Raw genomic sequence first — 25,769 nt, 5'->3', positions numbered from 1 at the left:
ACCTTTTCAACCTTTCAATTGTTTTCTAAAGTGTGTGTGAATTTTTTCAAGTGTATAAATAAAAGTATTTTCCCTGATTCAAAAACCTCTAAAATCTTTTCAGTAAAGTTAGCTGATCTCTTCCTTTTCTCTCCCTAAGCTCTAATGTAGTTGAGAAAATTAATAATAATTTTAATACAACATAAAATGAAATTATTACTATAAAGAACAAATTAAACACTTGAACATTTGGGAAAATTCATTTAGCAGAAATGTTTTGAGACTTTTGCTGTGTGCAGAAAAACTTTGCTTAATTGTAATAATGAATAAAATTTTCTAATTAACTAAAAATTCACCAAAAATATTTTGGGATTTTTATCCTCATAAAATATACAATTCTTTCTAAAACTTCAAATTCTGTTTTTAGCAGAACATTTTTAAATTTTCTTGGGTAATCTATGATCACTCAGTGCATGTCAAGATCAACATTTTAAAAAAAAAATCACTTTTCACTGTAATGTTCAAATGGATGGGATACGCATTCTTGACACTAGTACGGATTCCACTGCTAAATTTTTTGGAAACTAGTCATAACAACATGTTGCTTTGCTGATACTTCCCCATTTATTTTAACAGATGGATACAGAAAAAAAAAATTAGTTAACTAAATGTTATGGTGCTCTAGTTTGCAGTTAACTGATTTTTATCAGAGATAGCATAATATACTGGGGAAAACACTAAAACTGGAATCAGAAGATAAGGGGTTAAAATTCCAGCTTTGCCACTCAGTAACTGTCTGATAATACTTCACATCTCTGAATCTGTTTCCTTTTCTGTAAAATTGTGATAGTATGTTTACAAAATACTTAACAGTGTTTATACACAAATTAATAAATTAAAAATGTATCTCATAAGGTTATAGTAAATATAATGCTTTGCAAGCCTATACATATCTCTAAAAGCAAAGATCCTCATGAAGGCATTAAACAGCAATTAAATATTTTTAAACTCATTTTTGGGAACTTTCTTTAAAAAGAACTCAGTACATTCTCATTTAAACTATTAGTTGAATGTATTCAATGTTGTAGATCACTTTCACACAGCTCTTATGTAATTAATTATATTAATGAATTCTATTAATACACTATAGTTTTGAGAAGTCCATGATAACCCTAAACAACTGAGACAAGATGGTATCTTTGGAGTAAATTTATATACTCCTTTTTCTCTCTCCCAATAAATCTAATACACTTCTACCTTCTCATTCTTAGGAGGAAACAGAAGCTGTGAAGCTGTGCGGACAGTAGGTGAAGGAGGGTCCATAGATTAACGGCATCTATGAGAGTCCTCAAAGCAGGGAGATATCTTAGTGGAAAGAACGTTAGATTTGTCATCAAAAGACCTGGATTAAAATTTCAGCTCTTTCACTTCTCAACTATGAGGACTCAGAAAAGTGACAATCTCTATTTCACAATCCTCATTTATAAAATGAAAAACCTGGACTATAATTCGTCATCTAAGATTTAGTCTTTCTAGGTTTGAAGAGACACATCACCAGGTTGCCTAGAGTATGACTGATTTTTTAGACACAGCAACTCCCAAAGACACTGGGTATGTTCTTCTGTGATGTGAAGGGAATAGCAGAATTGATGAAATAATGGATCTTTTAAATACTGAAGCATGACACTACCTGATAACAAGATACCTTTTGCAGAAGGGAATAAAAAACCAAAACATATGCTTTCTAGGATTCATATGCGAGGATGTGTTATTGCAGAGACTTGTCTACTCTGAGCTACAATAAAACTCCTAAAATATCACTCTGTCAACTCTAATGTCTACTGACTTTATTTAACAGACTCTAAAAATATGATGCCAATCAAAAGCCAAGAGATGCCTATTTTAGAATATTCACATCTCCCTTCTAAAAAACGGGAATGTTTACTTAACCTTAATTAAAAAGGCACAGTCACAGAATTTAAAGGTATTTCAAAAGACACATAAGTCTTTTCATAGTTAAATGTTAAGCATAAACATAACCAAAACAAAATTCAAAAGCACAGAAATAGATTTATTCTGAAATGAAAATGTACATGTGTGCTGAATGTACCTAGATGAGAAGAATGCCTATGTTCATATTGTAAATAAGTTATAACATGCAATTTAACTTGATAATTTTATTTGCTAAGAATCTGATCTTTTGACTCTTGAATGCGCTTTAGTGTTACTCTCACTTTTCTGCGCTGCTGGCTTTTATTTAAAGAAATTCCTCTGTGACTTTCTCTTACTTCCTTATCTCCATTTGAAATTCTGTCACATAACTGCTCTTGGAGTTCTCTATTTTAAGTCAGCAAAACTACTTTTTCCAGTATTAATTTAATTTTTTCAATCAGGTCATTAAAAAATCTCCAATATCCCTTTTCTTAAATTGCCCTTAATTCAAATAGTGTTAATACAAATTTAATACAAATAATTCAAATACATTTAAGACAATGTAGATCACAGACATGATACACACACACACACACACATATTACCTACATTTTCACAGAAATAATTACAAATATTTACAGAAATGGGCCATGGAGGATTAAAATCTAATTCTAATCTCCAAAGCAGATGGTTACAGCTGTTTGCCAAAAAGCTGACTGAACACCATTACATAACAGACAGCCCGCATATGCTGTTACAGAAATAAATCTGTACTGTATCTAGTTATAATTCACAGCAAGAATTAACCAAAAGGAGTGATGTTTTTTAAGGTAAAGTGGACTTTTTGTCCAAAAAATTTTAAGAGAAACCCCACTTAATCAGATCTAAACAATTGGAAAAATATCAGTTGCTCATGGATAGGCCGAGCTAATATAGTAAAAATGACAATTCTATCTAAATAAATTTACTTATTTAGTGCCATACCAATCAAACTACCAAAAATAATTTTATAGAGCTAGAAAAAATAATAACAAAACTCATCTAGAAGAACAAAAGGTTCAGAATATAAAGGGAATTAATATAAAGAAATGCAAGGAAAGGTAGCCTAGCCATACCAGATCTAAAACTGTATTATAAAGCAATAATTATCAAAACTTGGTACTGGCTAAGAAATGGAGTGATGGATCAGTGGAATGGGTTAGGAACATAAGGCATAATAGTTAATGACTACAGTAATCTACTGTTTGATAAACCCAAAGATTCTAGGTTGTAAGATAAAAACTCACTATCTCACAAAAACTGCTGGAAAAACTGGAAAATATTAGAGCAGAAACTAGGCATAGGCCAACATCTTACACCATATACCAAAATGTGTACATAATTTAGACATAAAGGATGACACCACAAGCAAATTAGGAGAGCAAGGAATAGTTTACCTGTTAGATCTATGGAGAAGGGAAGAATTTAAGACCAAACAAGAGATAGAGAACAGTATAAAATGCAAAATGGATATTAATTTTGATTACATTTAATTAAAAAGTTTTTGCACAAACAAAGCCAATGTAACCAAGATTAGAAGGGAAGCAGAAAGCTGGAAAAAAATTTTTACAGTCAGTACCTGTGACAAAGGCTTTATTTCTAAAATATATAGAGAACTGAATCAGATTTATAAGAATACAAGTAATTTCCCTGGTCAAAGGATAGGAACAGGCAGTTTTCAAATGAAGAAATTAAGGCTACTTATAGGCACATGAAAAAATTCTCTAAATCACTACTGATTAGGGAAACACAAATTAAAGCAACTCTGAGGTATCACTTCACATATATCAGGTTGGCTAATACGGCAAAAAAGAAAAATGATAGAAGTTGAAGATGAGGGAAAATTGGAACATTAATGCATTGTTGGTGGAATTGCGAACTGAACCAACCATTCTGGAGAGCAATTTGGAACTATGCCCAAAGGGCTATAAAACTTTTGATCAAGACCTACTACTAGGTCTGTATCCCAAAGAGATCAAAAGAAAGGGAAAAAGATTCACACAAACAAAAATATTTACAGGTAGCAAAGAATTGGAAATTGAGGGGATGCCATTAATTGGGGAATGGCTGAACATACTGTAGTATATAAATGTAATGGAATACTACTGTTCTGTAAGAAATGATAAGCAGGTGGATTTTAAAAAAACCCTGGAAAAATTTACCAGTAACTGGTGCTGAGTGAAGTGAACAGAAGCTGGAGAACTTTGTACACAGTTAACACTGTGTGATAACCAACTCTGATAGATAATCAACTTAACTCTTCTCAGAAATACAATGATCTAAATCTAAGACAATTCCAAAAGACTCAAGATGGAATATGCCAGAGAAAGAACTATGGAATCTGAATGCAGATCAAAGCACGCTATTTTCTTTTTTTTTTCTTTCTCATGATCTTTCCCCTTTTGTTCTGATTCTTCTTTCACAACATGACTAATGTGGAAATATGTTTAATATGACTGTACATGTATAACCTATATCAAATTACATCCTGTTTTGGGGAGAGGGAAGGAAAAATTTGGAACTCAAAATCTCCTAAAAGTCAATGCTGAAAACTAAAAAGAAATAAATGAATGAATAAAAAGAAGAAACCCCTTTAAACAACAGGTCTCAAGACAGAAATTTTCAACCTTTCAATTTTAATATAATAACAATTTAAATCAGTTTCATCCAACAACTATTGATTCATATAGCAACAAGATCCTTGAGGAGTCTTAGGCATTTACATAAAAATCACTTCTAAGTTTAAGCAAATGATAACGACCAAGCTTGGGCTCTTTGTTGAGAGAGAGGCAGAGGGAAGGAACCACAGATATGAAGTACTGCACATACTGACAGATATGGTTGATGTTTTAGGTGGTATTAAACTTTTTAAAAAAAATTTTTAAATTCTTTGATATAAAGATAACAAAGATTCAAAGTACACTCTGGGTAGCAGATTTGGTGAGGGTAGGCATGAAAATCAATGAGATATTAAAACAAAAGCAGCAATTAAAAATACACATCTCTCTCTCTGAAACCCAAAGCTTAGGATACACCTTTCACTTTTACCTTAAACTTTCAAATAGCATTTCATCTTCATGAAAATATATAGCATAGTTCACACAAAAAATTTTAAGTTGATGTCTCAAGGTGGGAAACAAAGCTTTGACTAGCTTGGGGGTGTGTGTGGTAAGGGGGTAAAAGGATTTCCTTACTAAAGTGAGGGCCCAACAGACCAATTTCTAGTTGGATCTAGTCAACTCAGCTGGCTGACTTCTATCTCTGTTCCACAGCACATGAGTGGAGGCAGAGGTGGATGGTTGGCTTCTATCACTTTTAGCCCAAGTAAAGAGCAATGGCAGATGGTGAAAATAACTCAGGGGTGGGGTCTGGCAAGGAATGAGCAACAACGGGACAAAGGTGCAAGAGATTTGATGATGTGAGACTGCTAAGGGAGTAAAGTAGAGGTAATAGGTTGAGAAAATACTGTGGAATAATGGAAGGAAGCAGCATAGTATGGTGGAAAGCGCACTGGCCCTGAAGTCAGAGGCCATGGGTTCAAATCCCAAGATGCTACATGTCTGAACTTGGCAAGTTACTCCTCCTCCCAGAGTATTTCCTCATCTCTCAAATGAGGGATAGGACTAGAAAGTCTCCAGGGTTCCTTCCATTTCTAGATCTACATTTCGATAATTAGAGATTTCCTATGGAGGGGATCATAAATTCCTATAACGATGAAGACAAAAATAGACTTAAGAGAGTTAAGGCACAGGGAAAGATGAAATGATAAGGAAATTTGCATAACCTTCTTTCAGAAGTACAGAATTTGAAGTTTCTAACTTTTCTCATCTTGACTGCAATAGACTGCAACTATAAAAGAGATGATCTCTTTCCATTAGTTTTAAAAACAAACACAGGCACAATTACACAAACCAAGCCAAATTCTTTAAAATCCTTTGAATCTTTAAAAGAAACTCTCATTTAACATTTGACAGATAGTTGCATAGTGAAGGAAAACCTCTAAGTTCTAGTCTTTGCTCTATCTCTAGCTAGTTTATCATTGACAACATAAACTCTCCCTCAATTTTTTTCATAAAACATGCAGATTGGAAATAAATTATTTTGATGGCCCTTCCAACTCAGACATGATTAATAACATTCTGAAATCCTCAGATAAAAGTATAAACATGTCAATATAATGATTCTGTAGGGGAAAAAGAAAAGGTTACCCATAATAAATGCCCACCCAATTCAACCTTATTTCCTATGACTTCAGATAAGGACGGTACTCCAACTGCCAAGAGTCACACAGCTAGTAAGTATATGAAACAGGAGTCAAATTCAGGTTCTTCCAACTCCAAATCATTCCCTTTCCCTACATTCCCCAAATAAAAATTAAATAATTTAATTCTTAATCTGATCTATTATCTTTACTTATAAAAACATAAACAGTTAAAAATTAAGGCATCAAGATCCACTGGAAAAAGTACTGGACCTGGAATCAGAAGACGTGGGTTTGAATATTGATCGATCTGTCATTTGCTATCTGTGCACCCTAGATAAGGCCTATTTCCTTTTTATTTTTTCTTTGTAACCCCAGCACCTAGCACAGTGTTAGACACTTAAAAAGAGTTCACTGATTAAACATAGGACAATAGATTTAGAATGGAATGGACTTTCTTTATCTTGTCCAACACTCTCATTTCACATATAAGAAAACTGAGACCTAGTGAAATGACAAACACACCCCACCCAAAGGTATATAAAAATGCATATAAAGTAAATTAAGGTAAGATTGGAGGAGGAAAGCACTAGCAGTTGAAGGAGATTAAATCCTCAGATGAAGGTCCTTGCAAAGACAGTTAAGTTCAAGAAAGAGGAAATTCATTAAGAAGTTAAAACTATTTAGGATTTACTGTTAGAAACCATAAGGATTGAGTTGTCAGTTGATTTTGCTAAGCTGTTGTTTCTTCCAATTTTTTGTTTCAAAGAAAGATTCACTGAGTGGGGAAGAAGGATATATTTAGAAAATAGCAGGATGTAAACGAACAAAGAAGAGTATTGAGTCAAGTGAAAAATAAACTGTTAGGGACTTAAAATTCTAAACTGGGAATGCTAAATTGCATTTATAGTACTTTAGAAGGTTTACAAAAGCTCTTTTCCTATATCCACACCCCAAGACATATAGAGCAAGTATTATCATCACCATTTTCCTGATAAGAAAAAACAGGTTATGTAATTTGCCAAAAGTCAAACAGCTCATGAGTACTAAACCGCCAATTCAAAGTTTAGCTTTCCTGATCCAAGTCATTACAATAAAATGCTTCAAGGAAACAAAAAATGTTATCTTCTTTTTTTAAGGGTACGTTGGGGGTGGCAATGGGATATCAAAGAGGTCAGGGAGGAATTTGCCTTAAATTTCCAGAAAAAATTCTGGAAGTGAATGAAAAACAAAACATAACAATAAAATTTCAAGACTGGATTGGCAGAAGAGCAATGACACTGAATAGAAAAGGGTATGTAGAAATAGGAACATGGTTACGGTTTAGAGGAGGTAATCTTCAAAGCCAAAAAAGGGAAAGGGTTCTAGGGGCAGAAGGTTGTGGCCAGAGTCAAAGTGAGACAAGTGAGTCAATATTTAAACAGCTATAATGACTGACATTTTTACATCCATTAGAGGGATGGATTTAGGGCTCTGACATAAAAGAATACTGTTATTCTAGAGATCATGGGAGTAAGGCAGAACCTCAAGGTAAGAAAGAAGGTAGAGTCACAGAAGCAAGCAGGGATCTGAAAAGAAAACCCAACGTGAATGAGTAATCCCACTGGGTCAAGTTAGTTAACATATTATCTAGGCTATGTGCAGTTCACTGTCAAGAGATTCTAACACTCAGTAAAATTAAAATAAGGAAGACTATCACTGAAGAAGTAAAACAGAGAAAGGCCTATGGGTTCTGGAAAAGAACTTCTCTGCCCTATCACCCAATTCCCTAGATGCTGGCAAAGAATGAGGAAAGGTCACTGAATACTCTATTGAGGGCTCATATTTTTTCAGAGGGTTACCATATACAAGGTGGAAATACCACACAAAGCATTGCCTAAAATAAAAGGGCAAGGTAGAATACACTGGCTTATAAGCAGAATGGTTATACTACCTTTTGAGGGACCAGAACTATGATTTCATTGGTATAGGGGATTCCTGGTGAACAAAAGCTCTTAACCAATGCAAATTTACTGACTGGGGTAACTGAGAGATTAAGGAAGCTATTGAGCCAGTATGTCAGGCAGTATTTGTGACATGCAGCCACCTCTCCTTTCAGTAATTGTCCACTTTCATTGTTTTGATAAATTCCAACAAACACACAACACCCTCACAAAGCACATTTCTAATAACAGTTTTGCAAAACTATTGAGAGCATGTATTTCTTTTTATTTTTGTTGTTTACTGTTCATAATTGAGGATATATACTTTTAATAATTTGGATTTTGAGAACTACTGCATTTAACTTTAATTTTGTTGTTTACAGATTATTGAAATGTAAGCAAACATAAAATAAACTCATAGGCATACAGAGAGAAAATAAATCTAAAAATGTGCCATTGAATCTTATCTTCAAAATATCTCTCACATTCATTGTCTTCTTTTCATTCAAATGATCACCACTCCATTTTAGGATCTCAACACTACTTACTGATTAATGGAGACTCCTCAACAGATATTTCTGCTTCCAATTTCTTGCCTCTAAAACTATCTCTTACACAAATGCCAAAATAATCATCATAAAGTATAAGTATGATCATGTCATTTTCCTGCTCAAAAACCTTCAGCAGTTACTTCTGACAAGACCTAAGGATGAAAAATTCTTAATCTGTGTGTCTGTGATGGACCTCTCCTTTGGAAGACTATTGAAGTTTATAATCCCCTTCTCAGAATAATGTTACTAAATGCAAAAAATGAAATTCAGTGGATTATAAAGGAAACCAATTACAGTGAAATATGGTTATCAAAATAGTTTTAAAAAAGCAAGTTCGCAGAACCCCTGCTTCAGGACTAGGATCCAGGGTCTCCAAGTAGGTCACATCCTCTAACTCTAAGTATCCCTCAGTTTCCTACCTGGGGCCTACTTTACTTTTCTTCTCCCATCATACTATTTCACTCAGTGATCTCATCAGGCTCCCAAGGAGTTAATTACCACCTATATGCTGAGGATTCTCAAATCTGTTTTTCCTGCTCCAACTTCTCTGCTGACTTCCAATCTTGAACATTCAAATGACTTTCAGATATCTCAAACTAGATGTCGAGTAGACATCTTAAGCTAAACACATTCAAAACACAACTCATTTTTCTCCCAACCCCTTCCCCACCTTCCCAGTTACTACAGAGGGCAACACCATCCTCCCGAGTCTCTCAGACTTGCAACCTACGAGTCATCCTGGATAACTTGCTCTCTCATTCTCCCATGTTCAATCTGGGCCAAGGCCAATCAATTTCACCTCTGTAATCTCTCTTGAAATGGATCCTTCTCTCCTCTGACACTGTCAACACCCTAGTGCAGGCTCTCACTCACCATCTCACACCTGGACTACTGTAACAGAACACTGTTGGTTCTGTTTGAATCAAGTCTTTTCCCATTCAAGTCAATCAAATCATTGTCCATTCAGTCACTAGAATGATTTTCCTATAGCACTGTTTTAAACATGTCAGCCCCCTGACTCAAAAAATTCCATGGTTCCTTATCACTTCCACGATCAAATATAAAACCTGCCTTTTGGTATGAAAAGCCCTTTATAGCCTAGCATCTCCCCTGCCAACTTTTCTAGTCTTCTTACACCTTACTTCCTACCCCATGTACTGTTTTTCTTAGAAGCACAGACACTGGCCTCTTTGCTGTTCCATCTCCCAGATCTTAGCATTTTCTCTGGCTGTCCTCCTTCTGGTTGAGAGAATCTCCTTCCTCATGTCCTCTACCTGGCTTCAAGTTCCAACTAAAATCTCATCTTCTACAGGAAGTCTTTCCCAAATCTTCTTAATTATAATGTTTTCCCTCTGGTAATTATTTACTATTTATCCTATATAGAGCTTGTCTGTAAATGTTTGTTTGTTGTCTCCCTATTAGACTGTGAGTTCCTTGAGGGTAGACACTGTGCCCATCTCAGCATCCCCAGAGTTTATGAAGTGCTGGCAGATAGCAGGCATTTAAGCAATGCTTACTGACTGATTAAAATATAAACTCAGGATGGCACTTAGCTCTCTACAATCCTGTTCCAACATTCCTTTTTTTCTGCTTTATATCACATTACATCCTATACCACCCTTCACAAACTTTAACTATATAATATAGGTGTTTTTAGTTGACTTTTTAACAAAATTAAATAGTGATACTTTTCTTTATTTATACAAAGCTGTTGATAATTGTATCCCAAATACCATTTGCCCATTTAGCAGGAACCACACTGTTAAATGACATATGTAGACTGAAAGCATTTTACTATCTAACATGCTAGATAACTATGTAAATAAAATTCTTCTACAGTTCAATGTTCTTTCCACTGCTTTGTGTAATATGGCCTTAAATAATGGAAGCTTTTTTAGTTTTTGTAAGATATACTTGTAAGTGTTTTAACAGTTCAAATTAAATAAGAAAACTAATAAACTTACCATTGCCATATGGAAATGCACGAGCAGAACGACTATCATATCCAGAAGAATGCCCACTATTAGGAAAAAATACTTCATTAACGCCAATACATTCATATTAATTTTTTAGTTTCACTAGCTGTGAATTAAAGGCAAGATAAAAGGAAAAACTAAAAGAAAAAATAGAATTTTAACATCAAGCATTTATTGGAAATATTTAACACAAGAGTGTACTGTTACAAATTTATTTTCTTTAAAATTTTCAAATACACAAAAAGCTATTCTTTAAATATCTATTTTTAAAAAATACTTTTAATCAAAAACCATATTTATAATACAGTTGGACTCCAGTGGCTCAATGGATAGCAGCTTAATTGAGTTTTTAGGTAAAAAAATTTAGAGCTGGAAAAGATGTTACAAGTCATCTAGTCCAACTCCCTTATTTTCCAGATGAGAGAGGTCAAATGACTTGCCTAGGACCATACACCCAGTAAGTGTCAGGGGCTAGGTTTGAACTCAAGTTTTTCTGATTCCAAATCCATCATGTTATCTATCTACTACAGTAAACTGCCTTGCTAAGGGGAAATCTTATAACTAGGAAAATATTTCTTTAAACGAAATGAAAAATGCTTATTTATATATTTATAACTGAGGTTTCTAATTTATAATACTTTCACCCATGCCTCATATTTTACTCTGCATTTTCCATATGTAATTCTTTTCTCAGAAACATATTTTATATGAAAGAGTTACCACTTAAGGGCAAAGAAATCCTTTAGCACATCATTCCATCACACCAAACTAGCATATCCACCAGCACAGAGCATGAAAGCAGTTAGTCTTCAATTCTAAGTACTTGAAAATAAGGGTCTAATAATTAAAAACTAGTACTAACCTCTTATCACTCTTCCCCTACTGTCCCCAACCTACAACTGACAAGGATACGTTAATGTGCAAAACTAGATTCTCCTTTACTGATTCAAAAACTAGTAGTTGAAGGACAAGTTAATTAAAATTGTGTCCTGGAAATATTTATTCTCAATAAGTATAAAGCAAAAGCTTTCTATAGTTTAGCTAAGTCAGTTAAATGGTTCTTAATTGGTGATCAGGTATGGAAATATATCTAACTCATTATAATCCTCAGAGATATAGTTTTTGTTCAACAGGAGTTAAACAAATTGGCAGACACAATTTTATCACAGTATATAGATGTTTCTTACTATTGAGTTCCTTGGCAATCAGCTGCCATATTGTTATAGGAAATTATAATCAGGGCCCACTGAACCCAGCTATGGACTACACTGTTTTATTTCTAGAACCTTTCCAAACTAAGATCCTCCAAGAGAATTTCTCATTACCTAGCTCCTGCTTCGGGGAATAGTTTGGAGATCCATTCCCTGTTAAGGAATCAATAAAAACAGGTAAGGCTAGGAATAGTAGTATCTCCACTTATGCTTGCGTTTCCCTGGTAAGTCTCTCTTTTTTAAGGTAGAGGATTGTAGCTACAAACTAGGTTAGTGCCTTTCTCATGGTTCATTCTATGCTAATGCTTCCTCAACACTCCCACTAGGCATAGAGTATAGTAATAAAAATAGTATTAAATCAGGTTCTGAGAAAACCATAATGATATACTTGTCAAATTCAACAAGCAATTATTACATATTATATTTTAATAACAATAATATCCCTTGTGTGTTTTGAGGGGTCAATTTGGTGTGTGATTGTAGGTCTAGCTCATTCAAGGAAATGTATCTAACTTACTGCTAAATATTTGTACATAAAGAAAACTATTATTTTAGGTAAGAGAAAATCTTTAAAAACCAATTTCCAAGATACAGAAAGGTTTCACTAAAAATCCCAATCTGCTAATGGTTGCCAATCATCAACTAGTGGTTTGTACAATCCATTCTACTTTACCTTTCTATTGTTGGTATAAGAGATGGAGGAGGAGCTCCTGGGGGAGGAGGAAAACCTGCATTCAATCATAAAATAAAATAAAAATTAATAGTGTATCAACATATAATGGAAGGAGTTAAAATCAAGTTATTGAATATTACTCAATTTTTCTGGAAACAAATATTCTTCTATTGTCTGTACTGGACAGCAAAAGAACCTCTGAATTTAAGGGAAAAAATGGCACCTCTAACACTTTACAAAGTAGTCTTGTCTAGAACATAAAGCACTAATTGGGAGTCAGGAGACCCGGTCTTATTTTCAGCACCACACATAGCCCATTTTATTAGTCTGACAAAGGTAATTTCAATGCCTTACCTTTTCCATATATAAAACATTGAAAAAAATCCTATTTTACACCAGACATCTGTTATTGTTCTGATACTTTAGATAAAACATAAGCAAAGAAATATGTACCACTTTAAAAAATAATCTGAGAAGCTTAGATGTGTCAGAATTTACTTTAAAAGTCTTTGTTTATAAATATATTACCAGCAAAGATCTAAAGCACTTAAGGCTGATAGCACAATCCCAAGGAACTAATTAAAAAAAAAAAAAAAGCAAAGCACTTAGTGTAGCTTTTAATTTCATTTAGAAAGAAATTTGCACCATTATGTATTTCTCATGGAATAGATTTATTCTTAGTTATTTACAGCATCTCAATGAAATACTTAAAAATCACAAGACTAAAAGGGCCTTGAGTGCTCACCTAGTCTAAATTCCCAATTTCTGACAGAACTATATTATACAATTCCATAAAAAGAAAACTTTTTAAAGACTTCCTAAAGAGGAGGTGCCTTACCTTCTATAGAAACTCACCCCAATTTTAACAAAGCCCATTGTTAGGAAATATTATATATTAATTATATTCTTCATGTTAGTTTCAGACCACTTCCTCTTACGCTATCCTTAATGGAGACAGGGTAAAGGCAGTTATTTTCTCTCTAATTACCCTTCATATATGTGAAGATTATTAGTAAGGCTCTCCTTACCCTTCTGTTACAGGTTAAGAGATCTCAGTTCTTTTACCCTTTCTTTGAACGACTAATTTAAACATTTTTTGTGGCTCTCCAAATTTTCTCAAGTCACCTTATCCTTTTTTGCCCTATCTCAGTTTGGGGATTCGTAATTAATGAATTAAGGGGTCTGCAAAATGCTGAATATAGTAGAATTCATCATTTTGATTTATAATGCTTTGATATTGCTTTTAAAAACTACCATGAAACACCAATGATTTATGTATTCCTTGTTACTCACTGTGGTAAATAGTCTGTCATACTCATACATAGTCAGTCATTCTCTATCCATATCTGTGCAATATCTAGCACTTACTCTTAGTAAACTTCATTCTCAGCCTGTTATTGATTCTACCATTCATCAAGGTCAATTTGAAATTTAGTTCCACCCTTCAAACTACTGGTTACCCTCCCATATGTTCCACTCCTCTTGACTTTTAAATAAACTTAACAAACATGCTCACTGCTCCCATCATCAAGGTCACTGACGAATTTTTTTCTTAAAAAAGAAAAAAGACCACCGACAACTCTGGGTCAAGAACCAAACCCTGTATATCATACTCTTACAACACTGATCGACTGATAGTCACTGTGAATACAACTATCCAACCAGTTGAGTACCCATCCAATAGTTGTGTGGTTGAGACCATATTATCCCAGTATATAGATGAATATGCCAGTGGGATAAAAAATAAGAATCCATAGTAAGGTAAAGATAAGATTACATCTGTTTCTTTAGGTTTACCAAGCCAGTCACTTTGTTACAGAAGAAAATTGCTAGTCTGAGAAGACTTGTTCTTAACAGAAACATAGTATTTATTTCCTAGTGATCTGTTTCTTCAAGGTTTTTATAAATTAGTTTGGTGATGATTTTTAACAGATTCCTTTCACCTATAGAATGGTTGCTGCCATATCAATGGGTAAGACAAGTGTTAAGAGAAAACTAAATGTAGTTTTCTGAATCAGGACTGGAATGAAGCAAAGGCAGAGCTGAAAATAGGACCTTGAAATCTCAATAGCCTATTCCATATGCTAACACATCACCACTGTCCCTCCTGTAACTACATGCGTGAAATTTCATGTTTATTAACAATGATGTAGAAAACATGAAAAAAGGTTTTACCTGGAGGTGGTACAGTTATTGGAATACCTAAAAAACAAGTGATGAAATTTAATATAGTAATTGGATTTCATTACCTGGTACGTATTTAATGCCATCACCAAAACAAACTTTGAAATAAAAACCCTTGGCCTCTCATTTTCCTGGCTTCATTCACTCAAAAGAATCATGAGCCATGCTTTTAGACCATTCTCCATCTTGGGTAAATGTAATAACACAAGAGAATAATGTCCAACTTTCCTGATGAAACCCAATCTAACAACTTGATATTACAGTTTCCCCCATTTGTTAAAACTGCAAATGAAGATTTAGCGGTCATTTAAAAAGCACACTCGTGCACACATGTATCAAACCCCAAGAAATTAGCCCGACTAAAATATAAGGTCCCAAGTAGACCCTTCACACATTTCCACAACAGCTCCATTAATACATTTTGACACTTTAATAATAAGATAATAGTCTCTTTTAATAGCCTTAATGAGGTGCAAAATACAACTTTCAAGATGAGATCTAGCACTCATTTTCACAAACTTCAATATAGTTTGGGATACTCAGCAAGCATTCAGTAAAACACTTTATTTTAGTTAATGGAAAGGGGAATGAAAAACCAACATTCTGCTGGGGGCAGGGAAGGCTCTATAAACACAAACAACCCAGAGTACCTGAAGAAAAAGATGCCCAATTCATTGCTGTAAGTTTCAGTGAATAATACCCTGGTATATTCCTGGCTCACATTTGTACATAATTTGTTAACCATAAGGAGCAGCAGTATTTCCCTCACAACACTTCTGGCCTATGGTATACTAGTTTTAGGACAAAAGCGTATCTCTAAAGAAAATATTACCAATTTATGTCAGCAAAGTGTTCCCAAAACACTAATGATGAAACTGTTTATTTACATTTACTAAGCATTCAAAATGAACTAAATATTTAAGACAAAGGTACAAAAAAGTTAACTCAGTATGTCCACAAACAACTGTTTTATTTTAGAGAAAAAGATGCTAATAAGACAAAAAAGAAAATGAAAACAATTTTTAATCATTAAAAATTTATATTTAAAAAGACTACTTGACAAAAATGTTAACATTTCCTAAATCCTGACTGAATGATGCAATTTTTTCTAATTCAAAAAAAATCAATGTATAAGTTGTCTGAAATGAATTATAAACATTTTCTATACTGTTTCATTTGAAAACATCTGTGTATAATTTCTTTAAGATTTTTCAGATGTACAAGTTACCAGAATAAATTTTTTAAAATATCTTAAACCCCCTCCCAAAAAATCTTAAACCAAAAATTGACCCCAAAATGTTGATCACAGCACCTGCCCCACCCATGCATTTAAAAGATCCTGAAAATGGAAAGACAAAGAGAAATTCTAAAAATTCTAAGGTACCGCTTGTATATAGTTTCTGATATTAGTACTAAATAAGTTCTGCTGGATACACCTACATTGGTTAACGTCAAGTTCTATTCATCTATGACTTCTTTTGCTGTTTTCCACACCACTAAATTGAAATACAGCAAAAATGCTGAGTATCCCAGAAATAGAATTCCAAATAAATAGTAAAGAAAGGTAGGGTATACTATGATTTTTTTCAATTGTTGCCATCTGATTTTCCATGACTAAAATTCTGTGTGAAATCATGGAAAGCATGCTGGTCTTAAAACAAGAAGCTCTCAATATGAGTTCTGACTCTGTATTATACTTCCTTTGTAACTTTGGGGAGATCACTCCATCTGGACCTGGGTTGCCTTTATCTTTGAAAGCGATTCAACTGGAATGATCCATAAATTCCTTTCTATCTCCAACTTCTATGATCCTACTTAATTGCCTCATCATGGCATGTAACTGATCCTGTGTTCTCAAAAACTATGCAGACAGAATAACAGGTTCTGGCAGGTCATACCAAGTTGGAAAGGTTTTCAATAAGGGCCTAGTGTTATACTGCATGTTTATAGTCCAAGGAATAGACTATCTAAATATAAAGAGAATTATCGACCTATCCAGATCCTAATAGCATTTATCTAGCAGCTCCAGGTCATATAGTGCCACCCTTCCCATCCCTCCACCCCCAAGAAATTAATGCATTGTCTATAGCCTAGCTTTCCAACCTAGTCCTATCCTTATACTATACTTGAAAAACTATAAAGAATGTTCATATATTTGTCTCACCATCACTCCTAACAATGTTACTCTGTGCAGGACACTCCTTTATCTAACCAAAGCTTCCAGGTCATCATACCAGACATACTCTGGTCTCACTCCCTGCCATAAACAATCTTGACTATAACTAACCAGTTCAACCATACAAGGTCTTTTACTCTCAAGCTCTTTGTCACCTTTGTGAACCCCTGTTCACACCTAGGCAAACCACAATAGAGCCTTCTCTGCTCCTATACATATACTGCTGAAAGACAACTGAGGAAATCAAACCCTGTGAACTGGGTCTACTAAAATGTTGTTAATCACAACCGAGCCCTCACTGTTTCACTGAAACCTTTCTACTCATCAGTAATTAGTTTTCTAGTGCTTTCTCCACAATGGTTTTTTCAAACTTTAAGTTTTTAGAAATATCATCCCCACTCTTCTGTCTCATCACAGGGTTTCCCCAAGAAAAGAGGTCATCCTCTGAGCTCCCTCTTCTATTACATAACTCAAAATCTCCCCAAAACATTTTCAAAATCACCTATGCTCTAGGGTAAAAGCAGGCCCTTCTTGCCAAGGGAACCCCCACCCCATTTTTTCTGATTCTATAATGTCCTATGCCTTCCACACAGAGCTCATTCATGAACCCTATCTCTCTCCAATAGACACTGTTTCCCTATTGACCTATTATAGGCTCCTTTCCTGCCCTCTACAAACATTTCTAGGTCCCTTGAACTTCTGAAGAAAAAAAAAAAGCCTTCATTTGGAACTACCATCCTCTCAGGCTATACTATACTTCTCCCATTCATAATAAAGAAAAAAACAGACCTACACTTGTCTCTACTTCTTTTCCCCAAACTCATTTCTCAACTTCTTGCAAACTTCTACTCATTTCAAAATCTGTTCTCTTTCCAAGGTTACCTACAAACTTTTAACGACTAAATCTGATGGTCTCTTCTCAGTTCTCATTCTTTCTGACTCTTGACACCCCATTCTTAAACACTCTCATCTCTAAGTTTTTCTTAAATGAAAAACTGCAGTTTTTGTTGAACCATTTTCCATGTCCTCTTCTACTACGTAAACTTTTTCAAATAAAGCTTATCATTTCCCATGAGTTCAAGTCTCTCTAAAATTTTTTTCCCCCAATCTAGATTTCCAATACTACTTCTGCCCTGAGCTTGGTTCTTACATCAATTAATATCATCACCAACTACCTAGTGTTGCCTTGCAGACATTTCAAACTCAATTTCTTATATCTTCCCCTCCAAACCATCTCCCCTATTAAATTCCCCTATTTCTGTTAAACAAAGTCATCTTTTTAGTTATATAGGCTCAAAACTTCTGAGTTATCTGCCTCTCCTCTCTCATGTAACACAAAATTGCCAAGCCATGTTGATTCTATCCACATCTGACATCCATCCCCTTTTCTCAACTCACAGGGTTACAACCACCTTAGTTTACCTCATTACCTTATACTTGTAAAAACTTGCAGGACTCTACCCTCCCAATTGTTCCCCCTTTTCTCTCACGTCTTCAATTAATATTCTACACAGTTGCCAAGGAGGTATTTCTAAAGGACAGATTTGACCATGTACTTACTCTCTTTCCTAAGAAGTTTCAGTGATTCCTATTGCATCAAAGTACAATTATCCTACCTTTACAGACGACTTCGAGATCTAGAGCTCCAACCCGAGTCCTCCTCAGTTCCACTTCTAATTCACTCCTTGCCTAGTGGGCATTTCCAACGTTCAGGAACTTCAAACTTGACATTCAAAATAGAAATGATTGTACTTCTCCTTAATCACACTCCTCCAAATTGCTCTCATAAACTTGAGATCACTTTAATCCGTTGTTATGACTTGTTGATTCCACCTACAAAACCTGTTTTGCACGTTTTCTTCTACACTCACACAGTCACTACCCTAATTCAGGCCATCACTTTTTGCATGGATTATTTCAATCCCCTCCTAAGTATGGACTGCTATCTTCCAGGCTTTCCTCTCTTCAATTTATTTCCATACACTCACCAAAAAAGTATTCCTGAAACACAAATCTTACCATCTCACTGCTTAAGAACCTCCAGCAAAACTCGCTAACCTCAGGATAAAAAACAAAATGTTAGCTTAGCATTTAAAGCCTCCTACAACCTGGAAATAGCCTTTCTGGGCTTATTTCAAATCACTCCAACATACCCCACTGCACTCCCCCTCTAAGTTACAGGTGAAATGACTTCCTTTCTGTTCTCCAAAAGGGAAATTCATAGTTATACAGGCTTGTGGTTTTCACAAAATAAATTAGCCAACCAATTTTATTATAATAGCACACAATAGTTTGATTTATATGAATAAATTCACGTAAAGAAAATTACTAAGAAAGCACTTTCCAGTCATTTACCTTTCCAAGTCTTATTATACATTTCTTCACTCTGTGTGCCCTTCAAACCAAACTGGCATTATTGCTATTGCTCACAGATGACACTCATCTTTTTTTATAGTGGTTGGAGTACATTTATTTTTTAAATAATATACACAATTTATTTATTTTTCAGTTTTCAACATTCACCTCCACAAGAATTTGAGTTCCAAACTTTCTCCCCATCTCTCCTCACCTCCCATCTCAGGGCAGCACACCCCCCCCATCCATCCCTTCCTCCAGTCTGTCCTCCCTTCTTCCATCCTCCATTTTCCTGTAAGGTAAAACAGATTTCCACACCTCACTGCCTGTACATTTTATTTCCCAGTTGCATGCAAAAACTATTTTTAACATTCGTTTTTAAAGCTTTGGATACTCTCATCTGTCAACACATTCCTTTACCCAGATTTCATGACTGTAACGTGCTCTACTCAACTCTCCCTCTTAGAATACCTAATTTGTTCAAAACTCAGTTCAAACACTGTAAGTTACAAAACATTCCTTGACTGTTCTTGGTTATCAAAGTTCTACTAGTCCCATCACTCCTCTCCTACTATCCTGTATTTATTTTGTATAAAGATGTCTCTCCCAAGAATGTAAGTTCCTTGAGAGCAGAGATAGTTTCATTTTTGCTTCTGTATTCCTGGTGTCTAGCATAACATCTATCATCCAGTAGATGATTAATAAATGGTTAACAGTTGTACATATTATGAAGTAAAAGTTATAATTAGCTATCATTTCTATTAACAGTTTTCCTTATAAATAATAAAATATTCATTATCAGAGGATGCAAGAATCACCTGGAAGGGATCTAACGAGATATGTTTTTGTGTACAGTTAGGGACACTAAAAAAAGAACAAAACTCCTTATCTTGTCATTCAAAGACTGCTTACAAATCTGGATATGAACTACCTCCAAAGTCTTTCTATTATTTTGCACATACTCTATTCTCTAGCTAAACTGGTTTATTTATTATTTCCTGATATTTTCCTACTCTTTAAGATTTCTGCATATGTACTTGCTGCCCCCATGACTCAGAAGATACCTCTACTTCAGCCTATTGCTGAAACAGACCTTAAAGACTATCTTTTCCAACTCCCACTTTCAGAGGAGGAAAGCATGGATCAAAGAGGAGAAGAGATTTGTGCTAGGTCATACTAGCTCATAGTAGAATCTAGGCCTTTCCTATACCTCACTACAGTTCTTTTCATAAGAGCATTCAAACTGACAATCTGATCTTGAGCATCCTCCTTGAGAAATAAAAATTTTATGAAGTGATATTTTGACGAGTGTTTCTAATGGGCAGTACCTTTGTAGAGGTTATATAATCAGTTAATTTATACAAGCCCAATTTCTCAACAAATTCCAATTAAAAAACTAGCAGAAAGGATGGAAAAGAATGTCAGATATGGTAGCCCTTCAACCTATCAAATACATTTCCTGATCTCTTATTTAAAAATAAGCATTTTCTTCTGGCAAAAATTCTTGACACCTAAACATAACTATACTTTTCAAGTGTTACATAAGAAAAATATCCATGTACAATAAATCAATAACATTCAAGTCATAAAACAAATAAATGCTGAAATGGAAGATAGCAAAAGCTGTCACAATTACTATGTAAAATTCTGGCATAATAAGAAAAGGGAATTCCTGCCTTACTTGATATCTTAGGTTTTATTAACCAATAGAAGAGTTAAATAAACAGGGACATACTCTAGGTATGTCTAGGTAGGATAGACTAACTCTGCCATATATCTTTACTCACTTGTATCCCCAGTGCAGTCCAATATCTGGGACATAGTAGGCACTCAACAAATAAATATTTATTGACTACTGATTAGGGTATCTTGTTCCTTTAGAAAAAACCCTTTTACATAATAGGTAAGTGGTAACCAATTTTCTGTGTGTCCTTAAACTCTTAAATGGGGAAGGAAAATAATTTACTCATTTATACTGACCTTGAAAACTCTCAAAACCAAGTTTCCAAGTACTGAGAACACAATAGATTCTAAGCTTCCTTCCTGGCTCAGCACTGCTAGTTAAGAGACTTTAAAGTAAGGAAAAGATTCCTCTCCTCTCTATATATGTATGTGTACACACACAGAGACACACATATATATCAGCATAGTAAAATTCCATTGTTACACTGAGAGGTATCAGTATATCAACTTACCATTATTATAATAAAATACAGAAAATGAAAAATTTAAACTTGAAGTCAACCATCTTACAAGGTAGCCCTACTCTGATACTTCAACATGGTATAAAAGTTAATTTCTGCAGGCTACGCTAACAAATCAAAAATTCCTGAAGGTCCTTTAAAGCTAGAAAGTCTCTTGGTATGGGTTAGAAACTATGATGGTTATCTGAGAGAGAAATAGACAAACTAACAAAACGCTGGCTACCTGGTGATTTTTAATTTTTTTTTTGGTCACAGAAACTCAAGAAAGTTTAGTAAGATATAGAGGAAATATCCACACTGATGGCATCACTTTTTCCTAAGTAATGAAACAGATACTGAATTATAACAAGGGTCTGACAGACAGTAGGAATAGGAGCATATATGTACTGAAATCACAGTCTAGGGGGCTCTTTTTAAGGTGTAAGGCTCTTATAATTTCTTTTCTAATTCTCCTCCAAATTAGTGGTATCCTTTACACAATGAAGGCTTAATAGATGCTAATGAATCATCTTCTTAATTCCAATATATAGCCCTATTTTTTGGTCAAAATGAACCAGAACTTCTGAGTGAATCTGAAAGATACACTTCACATGGTTTGTAACATTTTAAAGGCAATAAGTCACTTGATTTATACTCTGCAAAATTCAGGGCACTACATAAGCTATTCTACAAAGCTCAAAGACTTTATTTTCCTTATTCATCAATCCCCTCAACTTCTGAAACTCAATGACACTATCATGATGACTAGCAATCAAGCCTAATCGTATACTAAAAAGGAAAGGGAAAAAGTTTTACTGGTCTCAAAAAGGCCTTAAGGCTATCAAGCCCAGAAATACAAGGATTTACATAAAACATTACCGAAAATAAAGACTAGTAATTTGACTTATACTTCTGCATAACATAAGAAATATTTTTAACTGAACTAAAAAAAATCACTTTCCAATGAAATTGATTATAACAATTTGGTGCTTTTCAAATATCACACACAAGCCACATCTACCACACATCTATGATGGAGAAGATCTAAGAGAGAAAAATAATACAAAGGGTATTATTTTATAATGCAAGAAATAAGCAATTAACATTTCAGTTTTTTTGCTCCATTTTTAAAAAGAAAAAAACTAAATTAATCAGGTAAAAGTTTAAGGCAGTACAGGATAATTTTTAAGAATAAGACAGTTAGATGTCTGCTCTTGCAATTAGCACTGATAGCCATCTTTTAAATTCTTTTCTTATGTATTCCCCCAAATAATGATAGAATATTTTATATTAAATTGGACTTCTATAGATTCTCACATATTAAGGGCTAAATCCTTTAATTATTTCTTCTAAAATTAGCTTAGAAATAAAGCAATCAAAAATCCTTTCCTGAATTCTTGCTACCATTATAATATTTTTACAGATTTCTCTATAAAACATCTCTTTCATGTAATCATATTAGATAATAGGATGAAAACAAAAGCATTAAATTGTTGAAATTAAAGGCATCTATGGCCCAAAGAAATGAAATTCCTTTGACTAGTTAAAAAAAGAGAGAAATCAGAAAAATTTTAAAGTATTCAAAAAACCAACATCTATAGATTTCTAAGACTTCTAAACTAGTGAAACCATATTTTTTTTAAAATCACAATTTTCAACTGCCAAATATAACAAGTAAGAAATACAGCTTCCCATAAGTAATACTATAAAGCCTCAAGGAAAACAGAAATATTAGTTTTTTGTCATCATGCCTAAGAAGGCATAAGAAAAGAATTTAAGAAAAATATGAAAAAAGAAAAGTTCAAAGCAGCACCCATTTTAAAAGGGGTTTTAAAAGGATATTTTATATATTAAATACCTAAATTTTTTTCTGTTAAATAGTACCAGTTAATATGAGGGAAGAACAGCACTTTTGTCTCTTCTATTCAAAGCAACATGGATGCTCATTCAATTTTACTAACAGCTTTGAAAAAGAGTTTGTAGTTAACACAATTAGAAGGTGACAAAACCCCAGCCCTTAATGTTACTTTGAGATTTATTAGAAGTACTGGATGTTAGTCTTTCTAAACAAGAGCATGTCATAAGTCACTCCATTAAACAAGACTAAAAATGAACATGCAGAGTTTCTTGAAAACATATTTTGCATATATTCCTTGCTTCAAGACATTGATTTTATGAATATCACAAATGCAAAACATTTTTACCAAATTACAACATCTTAAATAGTAGGTTTCATTAGATTATTTATTTCAGGAAATAGCATCCTACAAACCTCTCTAAAGATCAGTAAATTTGGTAAAGGTTTAATCTGGACCTCTTCCTCTGCTGTACTGGACAACATTTTAACAATCAAGATAAAGTGACCACTATAAAAAACTTAAATCTTTTTAAAATATTAATTCCATGACCACAAAGATGAATTTTATACCTAACATAGTTGGCACAGACATAAAAAATGGTTTGGTCCAAAACACCAAGCCCCAACAATCAGATCTTTTCCTTAAAGGGAAAAAATCCAAACTACCCAGAGTTCGAGTACTTTCCTTCTTTCCTTGCCCTGATCACAACTCCCCCACTTTCAACATATAATATAATCTAGTATTACTTGAAAGAAATATTCCAGGGTAGAAATGTTTTTATTCATCATGACATGAAACATTTTTAACTTCAAACCTTATTTACAATATAAAGTAAAACTTTAACTGTCATACAACTAATTGATTCTCTCAAATAACTGTATTTTCCCTTTTACTCCATACTCTACTCTTAAGAAGTGAATCACAAAACAAAACAAAAAGCTGCTAAGGGACTTATAAAAGAAAAGAGGAGTTGTGCTTAATAAAAATAAGCTTTTCTGCAAACATTACAGTTAAGGTTAACTTATAATTTTATTCTAATATAATGTTGGCCAACTAAATCACATGATTTCTATGTAAGAAATTATGATACAATTTGATGGCCATGTCTTAACTATCATATAGTTACTCTGATCCTGACACACTGGATTTGGGCTAGAACTGTGGCCATTTATTTTTGCTTTCTTTACTTCCATAGTCCCAATTTTTGCTCACTTCCCTTGACAATTCCTCCTTTTTCTTTCCGCCTCCCTTTTCAGACCACATTGTTAGGATTGTTGGTCTGAGAAACATGTATGGATGTTGGGTATTGTTGACCAAGGGGAATAAAAGTTACTTGGAGGGAAAACAGAAACAGAGGCAATGTTAAATATCCAAGTATCTGGCCATTAAGAAGAAATTTCTTATGTCTATGAAAGATTCAACCAACTGTAGATTTCCAAGAAAGAATAGTCACAAAACATAAATCATTAGGGGTTTTTTTAAAGAGCAATGTTTTACAACATACGTTGTTTTAGTTTTATTAAAAATTGCCTGATACATGTACTCTGGTCCCAATGAACTGGAATATAAAACCAATTCTTGATCAATGCTTTACATTACTTTTCTCTTCAATTTTGCATTTGATAAATGGAAAGAATACAGAAAACCTCTACTTTTTCAGAGATATGATACAATGTTTTAATGCTCCAATTGAAACCTGCAGCTCTCCAGGTCTTCTAATTTCTGAAAGACTATTGGGAATATAGATTTAGAATTGAAAAGGATATTTAAAATCATCACTTCCTTTTACATAAGAGGAACCTGAAGCTCACAGAGGTTACATAACTTGCACAAAGTCACATAAACAGTAGTGAAGCACAGCTAGGATGTGAACTCACTTCCTGTGATTCCAAATTCAGCCTATTTTCCACAGTAACATGTTGCTGCCTTCTTTAACAGAGCCCAAAAGATATAGCAGACATATGGCTTCTTTGACGAGGTGTCAAAAATTTCACTTGAGTCACATAACTGTACTACAGCTATTTACATAAAGTATAAAAACAGATAGTCAATTTTCAATTGCTTACGCTAACAAATAAAATTTAGTAGTTCAGATAATCTAAAATTATTAATACTTAGTTCTGAACTACATTATACATATTTCTCTATATTACATATTTATACTTTAATATTTGTATAGTTATTTCAGTAAAGCAAAGAGTGGTACTAAAACTACTTTATATATCTTGATAAATACTGCGTGTACAGAAGGGGATGACTAATTAGGGAGCTTTTAGGATTATAATTTTAAAAAAATCTACAACAGACAATTGATAGTTGACTACACAGGTAAAAAGAGTATGGAAAAGGATTAGCTGACGTCTGCGAGTTAACATCACATTTGTATTAACTAGAAGGGTGTTGGCCCTGGCAGACATCTGGAAGCTAGGAACACAAAATTTAGGACATTTCTGCTTTTGCCAAACAACACCATTCTCCATCTCATAGAGACCCCAGGCATTGTACAACCATAGGATGAGCACTTCTCC

General features: G+C 34.0%; 1 protein-coding gene across 8 annotated transcripts in view; it reads right to left on the bottom strand.

The window, feature by feature from the left end:
- FIP1L1 (factor interacting with PAPOLA and CPSF1) overlaps positions 1-25,769 on the bottom strand; it is a 105,801-nt gene that overhangs the window by 26,151 nt on the left and 53,881 nt on the right. For 4 of the 8 annotated variants that reach the window (XM_072620777.1, XM_072620781.1, XM_072620779.1 and 1 more), the window contains 3 exons: positions 14,660-14,686; positions 12,485-12,539; positions 10,589-10,644 (listed from right to left, as the gene is read on the bottom strand). In XM_072620777.1, coding sequence (XP_072476878.1) covers positions 10,589-10,644; positions 12,485-12,539; positions 14,660-14,686 — 138 coding nt within the window. The remainder of the gene's footprint in view (positions 1-10,588; positions 10,645-12,484; positions 12,540-14,659; positions 14,687-25,769) is intronic. The other 4 variants (XM_072620778.1, XM_072620782.1, XM_072620780.1 and 1 more) reach the window with 1 other exon arrangement.

The sequence above is a fragment of the Notamacropus eugenii genome, chromosome 6 (genome assembly GCF_028372415.1).
Source record: "Notamacropus eugenii isolate mMacEug1 chromosome 6, mMacEug1.pri_v2, whole genome shotgun sequence".
Taxonomy (NCBI): Eukaryota; Metazoa; Chordata; class Mammalia; order Diprotodontia; family Macropodidae; genus Notamacropus; species Notamacropus eugenii.
The sequence above is the reverse complement of the archived record's forward strand: the minus strand, read 5'-3'. Positions and strand labels throughout refer to the sequence as shown.